Below are 15943 nucleotides of genomic sequence, written 5' to 3'. Positions count from 1 at the left end.
CCCCAAAAAAACAAAAGAAAACAAAAACACTTATCTACATTCATGCACAGCCACAAACACTCATTCTTCAATTGTTTTTAACTCGACGTTTTAACACAACTGACACCATGACTTAATTTATTTCAAATAGGTAATACGATATAAAAATAATATGAATTTTCCTACTTAAAAAAAAATACATCTAGTTATTCCTGCAGCCGAAACTGTTTTCATACCAAGAGAGCAGTAAGAGAGATTGGGCTCGGGTTTGACTAAAACATGTCAGTTTGTGATAAACTCGAAGCCGCCTTAAATCAGAATACTGCCGTACTCTGGAAAAAAAAACAAACTTGTATTTAAAAATTTTGCCAGAAAACTCGTCCTTCAAATATTATCGATCGATTTAAATGACCCTCATCTTGACAAAAGGCTCTCAAACCTGGGACTTAGCGAGTTTTCTAGCCAAAATCTAAAATATTATATATGAGTTTTTTTCCAGAGTACGGCAGTTAACTAGATAGTCAAAGGGTCGCACTCATGGCGTACTAAAAGAGTACTATAGTAGGGCTATGGTCGCATTGCGATTTGAAAAGTACTTATTGATTATATCAGTTGATAAAAGATAACAAAAACACACATTTAAAAATCTCTGATATGAGCATAGGTTAGATAGCTTCCCTTTCATAATATTATTTGGTACTCAAGCAGACGAGCAGACGCACTAGTAAGCACAGTGTCGACCTTAATATTCTTTAGTTTGCTTGGAAAAACGTTGGTAAGATTTCAGGTAGGCCTACATTACTTTTTTTTCTGTTCTAAGTCAAGTTTTATTCCTATCTGAAAACGTATATTTCTTTATTTAATATATTTATCTATATTTTAAATCTATTATATGTAATATGATTTATTTATTTATTCATTCATTTCTTTCTTTCTTTCTTTCTTTCTTTATTTATTTATTTATTGCAATCAAGATCTGACACATATAATATGTAGAAGCTGTGTATTTTGAACGGTTATTTTTATTTTCTCGTTAATGATACAGACCTTGAGCACAATGTTTTAAATTAGGATGATGATAATGATGATGATGATGATGATGATGATGATGATGATGATGATGATGATGATGGTGGTGGTGATGATGATGATGATGATGATGATGATGATGATGATGATGATGATGATGGGAAGTGCTGATACAACTACTTTAATTGCAATTTTATATAGCTAGTCCAAGGAGGACTTTAAAGAATAGCTGTCCTTGAACTAGTCTAATAAACAGTGAAGGCTGCTGGTAACTATGATAATGATTTATAATCATTGGAATAATCACTAAGTTATGTTTGTATATTCAAATCAATTTTATGACAGATGAGTAAATTAGTGAATGACGAGATAAACATATGAATGATTATTTTTTAAAAAACACACGAGATAAAATAGTAAAGGGAATAGATAGGGTAGAGGCAGGATTCCTTAAATCAAACAAGAACATTCAGACACGAGGAAACAGCAAGAAACTGAAAAAAGAACGTTTTAAAACAAATGAAAGAAGGAACTTTTTTTTCATCTAGAATTGTAAATAACTGGAATAAACTGCAAGAAACCACAGTATCAGCACAAAATTTGAATAAATTCAAAGCAGAGTTGGGGATAAGCAACACCCTAGGAAACAAGTTCAATTATAAAAATTGGTCCAATCATTAATAGATGAGGAGGAGCGAAGGAGACTACACCAAGTCTAAAAGCTCTATACAGAGGTATCCAGGTAGGTATAAATGAATGAGAGGATATCGGTGAACAAATAAATGAAAAAGGAGACAGGCAGGAAACAAAATAAATAATGGGCGAATTATTACTTGTGAATCGAAACTATTCATATTGTGTATTGATATGCTTCTCCTTGGATACTTGTTGAAAGTTCCATGTGGTGTGTTTGATTCCAGTTTGTTGTTTTCACTTCAGGGTTGCCAGTTTGGCATTTTAAATGCCAGATTCCAAAAATCTGGCATTTTTGAAAACCGTTTGGCATTAGAAAAATCATTTGGCATTTGGCATTTTCATTTGGCATTTTCTTTTCTTGTATATTATACTTCAAATGACACCTTTTCTTAATTATTTCTAAACGCGTAAAAACAAATCTCTTCACATCGGAAAACTTTGCTATTAAAACTCACACCCTGAACTAGCCCTGCCTCCCTCAGATATTCACTCAAATTCAGCCCTCGACAAGTATCCTCGTAAGTTTTAAAAAAGAAAAGAAAACACGCAAGCCACCAGGATATGATAGTAAATTGTCTATCAAAAGTGAGTAGTTTTCTTAGTGGGGGTGGGAGTCAACAGACTTTGGCATTTTTTGAGTGTTTTGGCATTTTTTGAGTCTTTCCCTGGCATTTTGTTGAAAAATAATCTGGCAACCCTGTTTCACTTCACATGTCCTTCCTTTCCGCGAAAGTTTGTCTTGTGTGAAGTCTCATCCTAGCATTCTCTTTCGTTCGTCTCGTCACACACTGAAAGGTACTCCAAATGTTGGTTATAAGAATTTAAAAAGCTTGAATTCGAGCAATTGGTCGAATGTGTATTATACTGAAGTTACCACCGAGGATTTAGTGAGTGCGCTTCCAGCCAGGGCCAGATTGAAGAATGTTGAAATAGGCACTTCTTAAATGAAGGGCTAAATCTGTGTCACAGTTCTCCCATTCACCTGTGTGAGTGTGACCGCTAGTTATCGTTTGTGAGCTGCAGGCTAAAACCATGGCTTGGTTAAATTGAGATATCTCTGGTATTTATTTACAGAATTGGATAAATTAAATACCAAAATAAAGGGCATTGAACGCCCTATCATTTGGTACAATTACCGTTTCCCTCCTTAAATTCATTTAGAAGATATTGTAATGGAAAGATAGCTTAATTTTAGTGGGCAAGAAAATCAAGCCGTTTATCATCATTCATGAAAAAATTCCCTTAAAACATAAATAATCATAAAATTCAATCATTTTCCTTTCCAATGATACCATTTTCAACTTTCAAAACTGCTTCCAGGATACCCTTTGAGCATTCCATAAAATCACACTCATTTCAAAATCTACCAAAGTAACGCCATTTCAGCTTGGACTGCCGTGGTCAGCGTCGGTCATTGGCTCCTAGCCTTGTGACGTCACAGTGTTTCAGGGGAATCCCCTTTCGTTTTTTTCAGTCAGCTGGTGCCCAATTTTAGGCTGATTCCTATAGTAATTTTTGGGTGTTTTTAAGGCATAAAAAATTGAATAACTCTGCTTCTATATAACCTAGAGACAAAATTCGAACGGTTTTATCATCGGGATGGTATACTGCATCATAGTAAACCAAATTTTATACTGTCATTTGAAAATTGAATTTTCATTTAAGTGCCTAGTTGAAATTGATGATGAAAATGAATCTGAATTGAATTGACAGTGGCACTCATTGACTCTCTCTCTCTCTCTCTCTCTCTCTCTCTCTCTCTCTCTCTCTCTCTCTCTCTCTCTCTCTCTCTCTCTCCCTCTCTCTCTCTCTCCCCCCCCCTCTCTCTCTCTATCTATCTATTTATCTATCTCTCTCCCTCTCACACACACCCACACACTTACATCAAAATCGATCTCTGACTCTGACAACCGCCGCCGCTGTCACCGATTCAGTGATATGAGAGCAACCCACTCGCCTGTCCTCCGAGTCCTCCAACCTGTACTTGTACTCTGTGACTGTGACTGTGAACTCTGTGTGTCTGTTCTGTTAATATATGTAAACGTACCAGTACCAGGAGTAGAGGTAGACCTAGAATTAATAATTAATAAATCCAAATCTCAGTCACGACATTCATCTCGTCATACTTGTGACAGAATGATTCAAATGTCAAATCCAAATCTCAGTCATTACATTCATCTCATCTATCCTATCACTATCATGCATAGTATCTATCTAGATAGTTAATTGTGATAGAGTGATTCATTATCGTAAAATTAAAAGAGAATTTTTGCCTCTATACTCGACTCTACTCTCTCTCATCATGCCTTGAGTTCAAGAAAGTAAAGCAAAAAAAAAGAAAATAAAACCCCCAAAAAACACCAAAAAACACAACCAAAGTATTATTAATTAATGGAGCGTTAATTAATACGATCCTAACTAATAAGAAAATATAAAGCATGAAAATGCATTGAAATGCATTTGCAATTCCTAATGCAAACACAAAATTTGTTTTGTTTTGTAATCGACAGAAGACCAGCCATGAATGGCAACGGTGTGAAAGAGGCGCACATGAATGGAGATGGGGTCGGAAATCATGAGAGAATTGTCATATTGGATGCTGGGGCACAGTATGGCAAGGTATGTACTAGATAGATCTAAAAAATATACAAAACAGAGTTTTAGCCTTTGATTATAGCACGATTTTCATATATTTTGTACTTCTGTTACTATAATGTAGAAGCCATCTTTAATCATTTAATTATATTTTTATCTTAATTGGGTCTTAAGGGAAGTCGTAAATTCAACGTATGCCTCCATGATTTTTATTTATCCCACACCAAGCAGATATATTTGTGTTATAGCGGCCAACCCTCCAGGTAAACTCTGGTCTGTCCTGGTGTAATCGGTACTGTCCCAATTTGGCAATCCAGAGGAGAAGGAAAAAAATAATTTTTAAAGTTAAACATCTGCGTGGGATATTTAAGACTTGAAATACATAACAGGTTTGCCGGCATGTTGTATGGTTTTGTTTTTTGTTTAGCAAAGTTCCAGTTCATGGCAATAACAAAAGACATTATTTTTTTTCTTTATTTCAATAAACTTTTGAGGACTCTTTACAAACTCTTATAGAAATGATAATTAGCACTAAAAGTGTCAATCCCATTGACCAAAATTTTTATCATGATGTAATATTTTTGAATACCTAAGAAATTTCAAACAAAGCAAATGAGAAAAATAAAAGTTTCAAGGGATTGAAATTAAAAATCACAGCTTTCTATTCTATTCATTACAGTTGATAACGCTTGTGGCTATTCCAGTTGGCTATATGTCACCTTTTGAAAAGTAAATGGAGCTGGCTGTTGAAAGTTAAATTTAAAGAGTGACAGAAAGAGAGAGAGAGAGAGAGAGGGGGGTGGGGGTAGGGAAGGAAAGATAGATTTAAATTGCTACGAGTCAGGACCTAGTTTATGCATATGAGAGACCTCATTTTGGTCTGTGCTATCCGCTACCATAAACAGTGGTATCGAAAATTTTAAAAGAGACAACAGCTGCTGCAAGCATTGTTGACTGTATTTTCAAAATTAACCTTTAGATAAGCAGCACATGAGTTAATTCCCATGACTTTTACCTCGAAGGGTTTATTGTCTTTTCAGGTCATTGACAGGAAAGTGAGAGAGTTGAATGTAGACTCTGAGATTCTCCCTTTGGACAGTCCAGCTTTTATGTTGAAGGAGAAAGGATTCAAGTAAGAGTTTTGATTTTAGATTTATTGCTTGTTGGTAAGTTTTTCTTTCTTGTCATCATTTTCGTTCTTTACTTAAACTCCCTCATACTCAAGGATAGTCTTTCTTCAGTACTGCATTGGAGCTTGCTCGTAACTGTGACCTTTTCTCTGAATAGGGTGCTTGTCTACTGCAAAATGCTGTCTGTTAGATATAACATCCAATTCAATCCAATCCATACTTTTGCAGATTCAACATTGAAGATCAATGCACCATTTGTATGGTGTTTGTAATGATGTCAGGTTACGGCAGTGTACAGACTTGACAACCAGTATTGTTTCTCATATTAAAAAAAAATTAAAATTGAGCTTATATATAGTGCAATATCCACTAAATGTGCTCAAAACGCTTTACAAGGGGTCCCTGGTCAACAGCAACACTTAACATGTAGGACGTGACATGATGCCTGTTAGGCGAAATTACAATTTTTTCAGACAGAGACGATGCTGTTAACTCATTTTACACCTGAATACGGTGAGAGAATGTTAGTAAAGAGTCTTTTCCAAGGACTCAACCTTGCGCCAAGGGAAGCCCGAACCCAGGACCCTCTGATCCGAAAGTGAGTGTCATACCACAAGATGACATACGCTTTGAGGTTCAAAATATGATTATATGGGAATGTTGACTAAAATATGCTTATTGCTAAAAGTCATTATTTGTAACATGAAGGGGAAAAGTGATTAAAGTGGAATAGTTGAAGGTCATTAGATATTGTCTTCAACTAGATGAGAATCTGATTAGTCAGACAGATGATTGTCACAGGAATTTCATGATTTTCCTACCCTCTACTAGTTTGATAAGTTTCCATAAATTCAGTAAATGATAAATTTGAAATTTTGAATGGTTGTATGTGATGAAAATATTATATTTTTTGAAAAATATGAGAACATTAGCATAAATATTAGGGAAAATGTGATAATCTTTTCAAATTGTTGAGGTTGGTTGGTAAGTCTGCACTATATCACAGTCATTATTGCCTCCATAATTCTGTGACAGAAATGATTTCTAATTTGCAAATAAATTTTTTCATAACTGTCAGAATTTCTCAAGTTGTTGGGGAGTTAATTCCATAACCTTATTATGCTGTGAAAAATAGTGAAGATGGTGCATTCTTTCTACTCCATATATCTTAAATACTCACCTATTGACTATTGGGACAGAAACAATTCCGATGTAAAGCATATCAAACCAGATCTGTTTGTGTTAAAATTGATTACTTTCCCTATTGAGTTACAGAATCCCCATGAGGTTTCCTTTTTGTTACAACACAGTTAATCCTATTACAATGAGACGGAATTTCTATTATTATTTCTTGATTCTTTGTAGGTCCTTTTCAAGTGTTAATTCAAGACTCCATGTAGTGTTGTTTTTATTTTTTTGAACACTTTATGTAGTCTAAAAGATCTTGTTCTCACTTCAACAACTTGAATATGTATCAACTGAGATGCAGTCATAGTTAGTGATTCAAATACAATGCGTTTGTTTTCTATCCTCGCAGCATGTTAAAATACAATTACAGTCGAAGCCGGTTTATTGGGATGGCTTGGTTCCCAATAAATTGTCCCAATTAAGCAGTCGCCGTGAAATTGAGCAATTTCTCAGATTTACCATAGTCCACTCTGCATTTATCCGCCGTAATCACTTTGCATTTAGTTATTGCAATAACATTTATTAGATGGTGACATTTCACGCCTTAATGAAAAACAAATGACCCCTTAATCGACCTCTAACAAATCTAACTGCACAAAAACAATTAACGAATATGCCAATCATAACGGTAGCATAAGTCAGCAACGGATTAAGAATGCAATGTCTACCCATTCGACTCATTGAACAAACAAATCATTTGGTGGTGACAGCCTTGAACAAACAAAACCATCACTCATTACCCATCTCATCATCAGTCAGTTTTCTTGTGAAGAACCTAGCATCATGGCCATTGACCCATGACCATGAACGTGATGATGGCAGACGATGACACTGACAAGGGATAATAATAATAATAATAATAATGCTGAAAACTTATATAGCGCTATAACTCCGAGACACCAGACTCTAAGCGCTTAAATTACAAATTACTTTGGCTGAAACATACTCATTCACACACACAAGCACACACACACACATACACACACACACAACACAACACACAACACAAACCAAACCTATCTTGCTTCTCATACCATCTACTAAAATCGAAACAAATATGTTTTAAGCGAACGTTTAAAAATAGACAAAGATTCTTTTTCACGAATGCTCTGCGGTAAGGCGTTCCAAATAGAGGGTCCGAAATGAGAAAAGGATCTCATTCCAGCATTTTTCCGAATTCGAGGGACAACTAGTTTTGTGGAATCACTGGCCGAACGTAAGGGGCGGGGTTTTGAATATCTTTCAATTAGTTCTGAAAGGTAGGAAGGGGCAGTACCTTCAAGACAACGATACACTAAAACACAAGCTTTGAATTTAATTCTTTTCTCAACAGGCAGCCAATGCAGGTCATGAAGTAGAGGTCCGGCAGAGTCGCACCTACGCTTCATAAATACTAGTCTGGCAGCGCTGTTTTGGACAATCTGAAGACGTTTCAGATTGTATTGCGAAACGCCAAACAACAGAGCATTACAATAATCCAATTTCGATAGTACGAGGGATACAACCAGGTGCTTGGTCACATCCTCAGATATGAACTGTCTAATGGAAGCAATCTTTTTTAGTTGGAAAAAGAGAGATCTAACCAAATTATTAACCTGATGCTCCATCGACAGTCCAGAGTCTAAGAATGTGCCAAGGTTTTTCACTTTGTCAACAATTTGAATAGAGGCATCCCCCAACTTCAAATCTGTTTCACTTTTCCACTTCCTGTTCCCCACATACAGCACCTCCGTCTTATCATCATTCAGTTTCAGTCTGTTCTCATTCATCCATTTCTTAACACTTTGGATACAATTTTTACTATTGGCTGATACTTCTTGTAAATTTCTCATATTGGAAACGCAGTACAATTGCGTATCATCAGCGTATTGATGGTAAGACAGACCAAAACTTCTGATGATTTTAGACAGAGGGCCAACGTACAAAACAAAAAGAACGGGTCCAAGTACTGAACCCTGGGGAACCCCACAATCAAGAAAGATTTCCTCCGATCTATATTCATCCACCGTAATAATCTGTTTACGATTAAACAAATATGACCTAAACCAATCAAGCGCTGCACCAGACACGCCATAAGTAATTTCAAGACGTTTGAGAAGAAGATTGTGATCAATAGTATCAAAAGCAGACGATAGGTCAAGCAAATTCAGCAAAGAACATGAACCATTGTCTATAACAGAGAGGAGATCATTAACAACCCTAACAAGTGCGGTTTCCGTCGAATGATGTTGCCTATAAGCAGACTGAAATTTTTCTTCAAGACAATTATTTTTAAGATGAGACAGTAATTGTTTCAAAACAAGCTTTTCTAAGATCTTAGAGAGAAAAGGAAGATTAGAGACAGGGCGATAGTTTTTTAAGTTCTCTTTATCGAGATCAGGTTTTTTCAATAGGGGTTTGACATGAGCAACTTTGTAAATGTCTGGTACAGCACCTGACTGCAACGAATTATTAACAATACATGTAAATGGTGTTAAAATTACATCAATGCATTTTTTAAAATGGCAGTATTTAAGGGGTCTAAATCACAACTTTTAGTTGGAGACGACATAATGCAATCACGTAAGTCAGCTTCAGTAATCTTTGAAAAATGTGTTAACGAATCACCATGAAACTTGTCAAATGTTGTAGGGATCGATTCAGACGAGAGTTCCTTCCTGATGGTATCCGTTTTTTCTATAAAATATTGACCAAAGCGAGTTGGTAGATATGCACGATCGATTAAAGATGGGAGAGCTGGTTGCGTCTGTTGTCCCAGCAGTTCCTTGGTCAAGGCAAAGAATTGTCTCGAACGTCCCACGTTTTTGAGGCTTTCTTCATAGAATTTCTTTTTGGCCCTGAAATTGACGGCTTTTGCATCATTTCTAGCCGCGATGTATCGCTTCTTATCGACAGCATCTCTGGACTTGAGCCATTTTCTTTCTGCCCGCCTCCTGGCTAATCCATTCAATTTTATTTCGGTATTATACCAGGGTGCTTGACGTCTCACTTTTACTGCTCTAGTTGTTAAGGGAGCATGCTTGTCCACCGTACCAACAATTGACTCGTGGAGACCATTCGCATCATGTTTATTTTTAACGTTATGGTCAAGGTCTTGTTTAAAAATGTTCATGTTTATATTCTTCAAATTACGAGATGTTATCATCTTTTTTACTTCGTGCTTCATTGGAAATAAAACGCAAAACACAATTAAATGATGGTCAGAGATTAATTTATCAATATTTGAGACAGGTGAAGAGAGAGAATGCTCAATGTCTGTAATGACATGATCTATTGTGTGGCCATGGTTGTTTGTAGGACCGCTTACAAGTTGAATATAGTTGTTTGTGTCAATAATCTCCCGAAATACTTTCGATTCATTTTTGTTTCCGAAATAATCAATGTTAAAATCACCCATAAAAATATTATGCTTTTTGTTAATGGATTGCATAGACATAAATTCTCCGAACTCAGATAAAAAATCAATTGTTGATATTTTGTTTTGTTGGCTTGGTGGTGGGCGGTAGACACAGTGAAACGACTTTTTAAAATTATTTTCATGAATGGCAAATCCAGCGTATTCAAAACTTCTAAGATTATCATGGTGAAATGATATCTTGTCAAAGAGGATACAGGTAAATTCTATTGTTCACATCTCTGTGATGACTATGACAAATGGTTCGAAGACACACCCCATTGGCCGTTGCCAATAGGTAAAATCTATTGTTCACACCAGGGGGGGACAGCCCATGTCAAATTTTGTCCTAATTAAGCGGCTGGGAATTGGAAAGGGTATGACTTTATACAGAAAAAATTCTGTTCCCAATTTAGCGGCTGTCCCAATTAAATGGTGTCCCCAATACTGACTTTACTTTTAAAGGATGTTTACACTAACAGTTACATAGAATGTTCCTACATTTATAACAGATTATAATTCAGACCAAAACAATCAAACGAGCATTCAATGCAGAGCGTTGATATTGGTGAAGTGATAAGACATGAAGTCAAATCAAAGCCAATTATTTTCACTTTTCATCAATATAGCTTTAAGAAGACAACTTGTCAGTGATGTCTTTTTTTATTTCAGAGCCATCATCATATCTGGAGGTCCTAGTTCTGTCAATGCCGAAGATGCTCCACGCTATGACCCTGCAATATTCAAGTGTGGGGTGCCAGTCCTTGGGATTTGTTATGGAATGCAGGTCAGAGGTCACATAAGTGGAATGTTTAAACTCAGATTTATTTTTATTTATTTATTTATTTTTTGGATAAATAAAATTATGTCCATATCCAACACCTCTTTCTCCCTCTCCCACTCTCTTTCTCTATCTGTCTATCTATCTATCTATCTATCTATCTATCTATCTATCTATCTATCTATCTATCGCGGGTGGTTGGATGGGAGCATCACCTTTGAATCATATACCTATGATGTTCGCATGGGTGTACGATCCGATAGTGATGTCGTTTCTTCTTCTCTTTACTAGCCTATCCTGCTTCTTTGGTTTGTGATTGTATTTTTGACAGGGGATATTTTTTTTCTGTAAATCTTCTGCCTGTTTGTTCTTGGTTATTTATAATTTAGCTTATGATATCTTTAGGTTATGATTTTGATTTACATTTGTACTATTTTTGTTAGATTTCTTGTTTTTTTTTTGTTTCAGCGGTCTCTCATATAACCTCAATTGTGTTGGAAGAGACCTAAAGCAACAAACAAACAAATATCTATCTATCTATCTATCTATCAGGACTCTATAATCTTTAAATTTGAATCTTACCTTATTTTCATCATCAACATGATCTTACTTATCTCACATACATAATTTTTTTTTACCACCAGATGTTGAACAAAGAAAATGGAGGGGAAGTAGCGACCACAGACACACGAGAAGACGGCCAATTTGAGATTAATGTTGACACAACATGTCCGTTGTTCAGGTCAGTGACTGATTACCATCGCAGCCATCATTAAAATATGTGTGGTGGTTTGAGAAAAGGTTCTGGGTGTCACACAGACTGTTTTTAATGAAAACTGCAAAAATATATGAAACAGTATACTCCTTAATTTTTAGATTTAATGCTCTTTGCTCTCTTTGATCTTCAGCTGCTTTCCATGAAAAAAAATAGCTTGAAATATTTTTAATTTGATCATTTTCTATTCTACAGTCCACCACCTGTTGTAAACATGAACTTAGATTACTTTAAAAGTGATTTTTTGTTTTTCGAAAATGGTGAACATACCTACTGTTTCAAACTTAATGTCCCTCATCAAATTTTCTATTACTTGGTTATTTACAAACCAATTTGCACCAAATTTGAAAGGAGGTAAATATGACCACTCGGAGGCATACATCATCAAATTTGTTTTGTTATTATAAAAATACTGACACAATAGTCATGTCTTAGACATCATCAGAAAAAGCATTTTGTTTTGAAAGATACCTGCATCTGAAGTCACCAAGTAAAGTTTAACTTAGATTTTGCAGGGAGTACTGAATTGATTCCAGGTTGAAATTGCTTGTACAGTCTGTCAAGACAGCAGAAGGTGGTGTGGAAGTTTTAGTCAAAGTGGTGGTATCTCGGGAAGCCATTCAAAGAAGGGGTTAGTATCTTAAAAAGAACACGCACTGGCGAAATTGTGGCAAAAGTTTGAAATTCTGTCGAGGAGACACCAAGAAATTCTCTCACAGCCCCAGCTTTAACCCTTTGGATTTTTTTCTTTGGGTTATTTAAAAGACCAAATATCAGGCGCAAGATTTCAGTCTTCATGAACTGAAACATCGAGTGGAACAACTAGCAAAGGTTATTGACTCACAGCATTGTGAGAGAGCCACACATCATTTCATCATGAGAGTATGCAAATATGTGTGGAACGCAAAAGAGGTCATTTCGAGCATCTCCTTTAATAGATTCACCATACACTAGTAGATGTGCTCTTTCTGTTAAAACATATGTAACTGTTTTTCCAATGGTTCCAAAATATTATTTGCTAAATAATTGTATTTATGTTCAACGAATTTTGTGATGTTTGATTTCTCCACAAGGACATTAAGTTTGAAACACCCGGTAAGTGTTTGTAACTTAGGCCCAAATTAAGATATTACAATTACAATAATTTTAATTGTATTTTTCTCAGGAATATTGATTTTATCCATCTATATATAAGTAGCTGAAAGCAAAAGAAATTCATTATATGGCACCTTTTCTAAGGCCACCATATGTTCGCATCATATTGTATTGTATTGTTCAAGAGCCTTAAAATGCTTTAAATATCTGAACAAGTGTGTTCTTTTATTTTTCTTTCTTGCTTTGTCTGGCACTTTTCATACACACTTGTTCAGATCTTTATCTTATACCGATGCCTGCTCCTTAATTTCTGAAATGCTCTTTGTAGCTTTCAAACTTAGAACTGAAAATCTCATTGTATTTGAAAAGGACCTGAGGCATTTGTATGGTGAATGCTGTCATCCACTCATGACATTCATTGTTTTATGTAACCCCCTCCCCCCTCCCCCTTTTTTTTTTGTTTAAATTGGATTTTGTACATTTTATCATATACAAAATTAGATAATTGTAATTGTATAAATTTTTATTCCATCCAGGAAAATGAATGAAACACAAAAAGTCTTGCTGACCCATGGGGACAGCATCACCAAAGTGGCAAAGGGGTTAAAGGCAATAGCACATTCTGGAAGCTTTGTAGCTGGTAAGTTTAATATCAGTGTAGGGAGAAAGGGGAGGGCGTGCTTAGAGTAATTTTCTCTGGCAGTGTGCTCATTTTGTCATTTTTGTGTTGAGTAAGTAGCCTGTATCACACTTTGTATGGTACATTCCCCACAAAACTGATGTTTCCCTATAGCACATTCTTGAAGCTTTGTAGCCAGTAAGTTTGATATCATATCACACTTGTTTGGCAAAATTAATCTTTCGCTTAGGGTTGATGGTATGTTGGCCCTGTTACGGATGATTCTTCACTAGCGTTGCACTGCTGTTGATGCCTGGTTTATTCCAGTCTTCCCTTGGAATAGACCCTAAAGACAAATTTCCTCATGGGGATGAATAAAGGGAATTTCTCTTCTTTTTCTATCCCTCTAAATATTTGGTCCTTTCCTAGCAGCTTTATGTCCTTGTTCTGGAAAGGGACCATTTTGTTTTACCTGGACTCTGTCAAGAATCTTATATGCTTGAAAGGAAACGGTCAGTACATATTTTGTCATTGCAAGGTGTTTTAAAAAATTGATCAATTTTATTATTATTTTTTGGGGGGGGGTTATGCAATGTTTAGTATTTTATTTTACTATTTGCGTGTGTCCCTTTTGGCAGTGATGCTACGACAGTGAGACTTTAAGGTGGTTTTAGACTAGCTACAATGAGTCATTGCTTTTGGATCTACATGTGATCTGTATTGGTCTTGTCCTTTTTATTTTGTTTGTTTTTATTTCTTTAGTGCTAGTCAATATTAGCTTGATCTAAATTTTTTAATAGACTTTATATCTTTGTTTTTATTCAAATGATACTTAAATGACTTAATAACATTGCAAGCGCTGCAACACCACTAAAAAGAAAACAGGTAACAAACAACAAATTGATGTGCATGTTTAGCTTATGATTGTGGTTTCAAGATTCTATTTATTTGTGATGAAAACAAAAATAAGTGTGAAGTATATGAAGATAGAGACTAATTTGAAATTCTCTTCCATGTTGTTTGCTTTTTTTATCCTAGGAATCTGCAATGAGAGCAGTAAGTTATATGGAGTGCAATTTCACCCTGAGGTAGATTTATCAGAAAATGGCAAACAAGTGCTGAAGAACTTTCTATTTGAGATTGCGGGCTGTAAGGGTGACTACACAATGTCTAGTAGAGAAGAGGGCTGTATTAATTACATCAAGGAGGCGGTCAAGGATCATAAAGTGCTGGTCAGTGTTTTAGAATGATCTCTCCAGTTTGCCTTCTTATACTTTTTCTTAATAAATAATATAAATAAATAATGAAATTATACAGTGCCTAAACATCCACGTTAATCGTGCTCTGTGGCGCTTTCTTCTCTTTCTTCTTCTTGGCTGCTGCGGCCATAATGCTGACAACAAATTTTGCACAATTGTATAAATCGATAATTGTTTTCTGTCAGTATGTTGTCAATTGCAAATCTGCCTCTCATACATATAACAGTAAAAATCAATATATAAAGATTTTTTGTACGGCTTAAAATGGTCAAGGGGGCCTTGATAGCTCAGTTGGTAGAGCACTCGCTTCACAAGCAAAGGACGAAGCTTGATCCCGGGTGCATCGAGATTTTTTTTCTGACCCCTCCACCCCCTGTCCACCCAGCAGTGATTGGGTAGCTGGGTCTGATAGATCTGGCGGAAAGTACTTTGCGATAGACTAGTGTCCTATCCAAAGAGTTGCAAGTAATTGCGATTGTCCGTTTCACGCTAAGAAACCGGGATAAACTCCGGCTCCATGGGCCTATGGAAGGACTACTATTTTTTTTCTTCTTTAAATGGTCAAAATTCTGATTCTTTAATCAAAGTTTGAGATAGCTAGTGAAAGATTTAGCATTTCACTCATTAATGGATGATAAATATGATAATGATTAACTGTACTAAGCATGGTATGCATTTTGAGCTGGTGAGATATAAATCAAGTTTAGAGGGGGGGGGGGGGGGGGGGAGAGGTATTTGTGGCCAGTCTCACTTATAATCTAATGAAATGAGACTCTTCAGATTCATTTTTTACCAGATACCTATTCGGATGTCTCTATGCAAGAAGTTTATTTTATTTTATGGAATTATTGATTGAATATTTCGATGACTATGTTTCTTTTTCTTTTGGTAAACTTGTTATTTTAATGATATCGTTGAAAAGACCACATCTTAGTCCAATTGGTTCAGACTCAAAACTGTTCTAAAGCTAAAAGTTTCAAATACTGTTTATTTTCAGGTTTGTGTTTTTATTTGTTTTCTATATTCCCTGTCCCATATTTTGTCACTAGATGCTTTTGAGTGGCGGTGTGGATTCCACAGTTTGTGCTGCCCTGTTCCACAAAGCCTTGAAAGACGACCAGGTGATTGCTGTCCACATTGACAACGGATTCATGAGGAAGAAGGAAAGTGATCAAGTGGAAGAATCTCTCAACAAATTGGGTCTTAAAGTCAGAGGTAGGGTGTGGTCTACTGGTACGATACCTGCCTTTGGACCAATAGGTTTGAGTCCCACTGTTGTCAACACTAACTTGAGTACTTCAAAAGGCTCTTTTTTATTCACATTCTATCATTGCATTTGGGTGTAAAATGAGTACCTGGCCAGTTACAACAGTCTATTTCAGAAAAGAATTGTGATAGTGCCT

At 35.8% G+C, this 15943-nt stretch overlaps 1 protein-coding gene across 2 annotated transcripts in view; it reads left to right on the top strand.

The window, feature by feature from the left end:
- The first annotated feature begins 662 nt into the window (after positions 1–662).
- LOC144970611 (GMP synthase [glutamine-hydrolyzing]-like) overlaps positions 663–15943 on the top strand; it is a 34895-nt gene continuing 19614 nt past the window's right edge. The window contains exons 1-8 of one of the 2 annotated variants that reach the window (XM_078910416.1): positions 663–766; positions 4215–4323; positions 5340–5431; positions 10684–10798; positions 11437–11534; positions 13199–13302; positions 14320–14513; positions 15590–15755. In XM_078910416.1, coding sequence (XP_078766542.1) covers positions 4225–4323; positions 5340–5431; positions 10684–10798; positions 11437–11534; positions 13199–13302; positions 14320–14513; positions 15590–15755 — 868 coding nt within the window. In that variant the 5' untranslated portion in view covers positions 663–766; positions 4215–4224. Of the gene's footprint in view, positions 767–2408; positions 2500–4214; positions 4324–5339; positions 5432–10683; positions 10799–11436; positions 11535–13198; positions 13303–14319; positions 14514–15589; positions 15756–15943 lie in introns of those variants that run through there. The other variant, XM_078910415.1, reaches the window with a different exon arrangement.

Source organism: Berghia stephanieae, chromosome 4 (genome assembly GCF_034508935.2).
Source record: "Berghia stephanieae isolate SIO BIC M18660-M18661 chromosome 4, UCSD_Bste_1.3, whole genome shotgun sequence".
NCBI lineage: Eukaryota > Metazoa > Mollusca > Gastropoda > Nudibranchia > Aeolidiidae > Berghia > Berghia stephanieae.
Note: the sequence above shows the minus strand (reverse complement) of the source record. Positions and strands in the feature narration are given on the sequence as shown.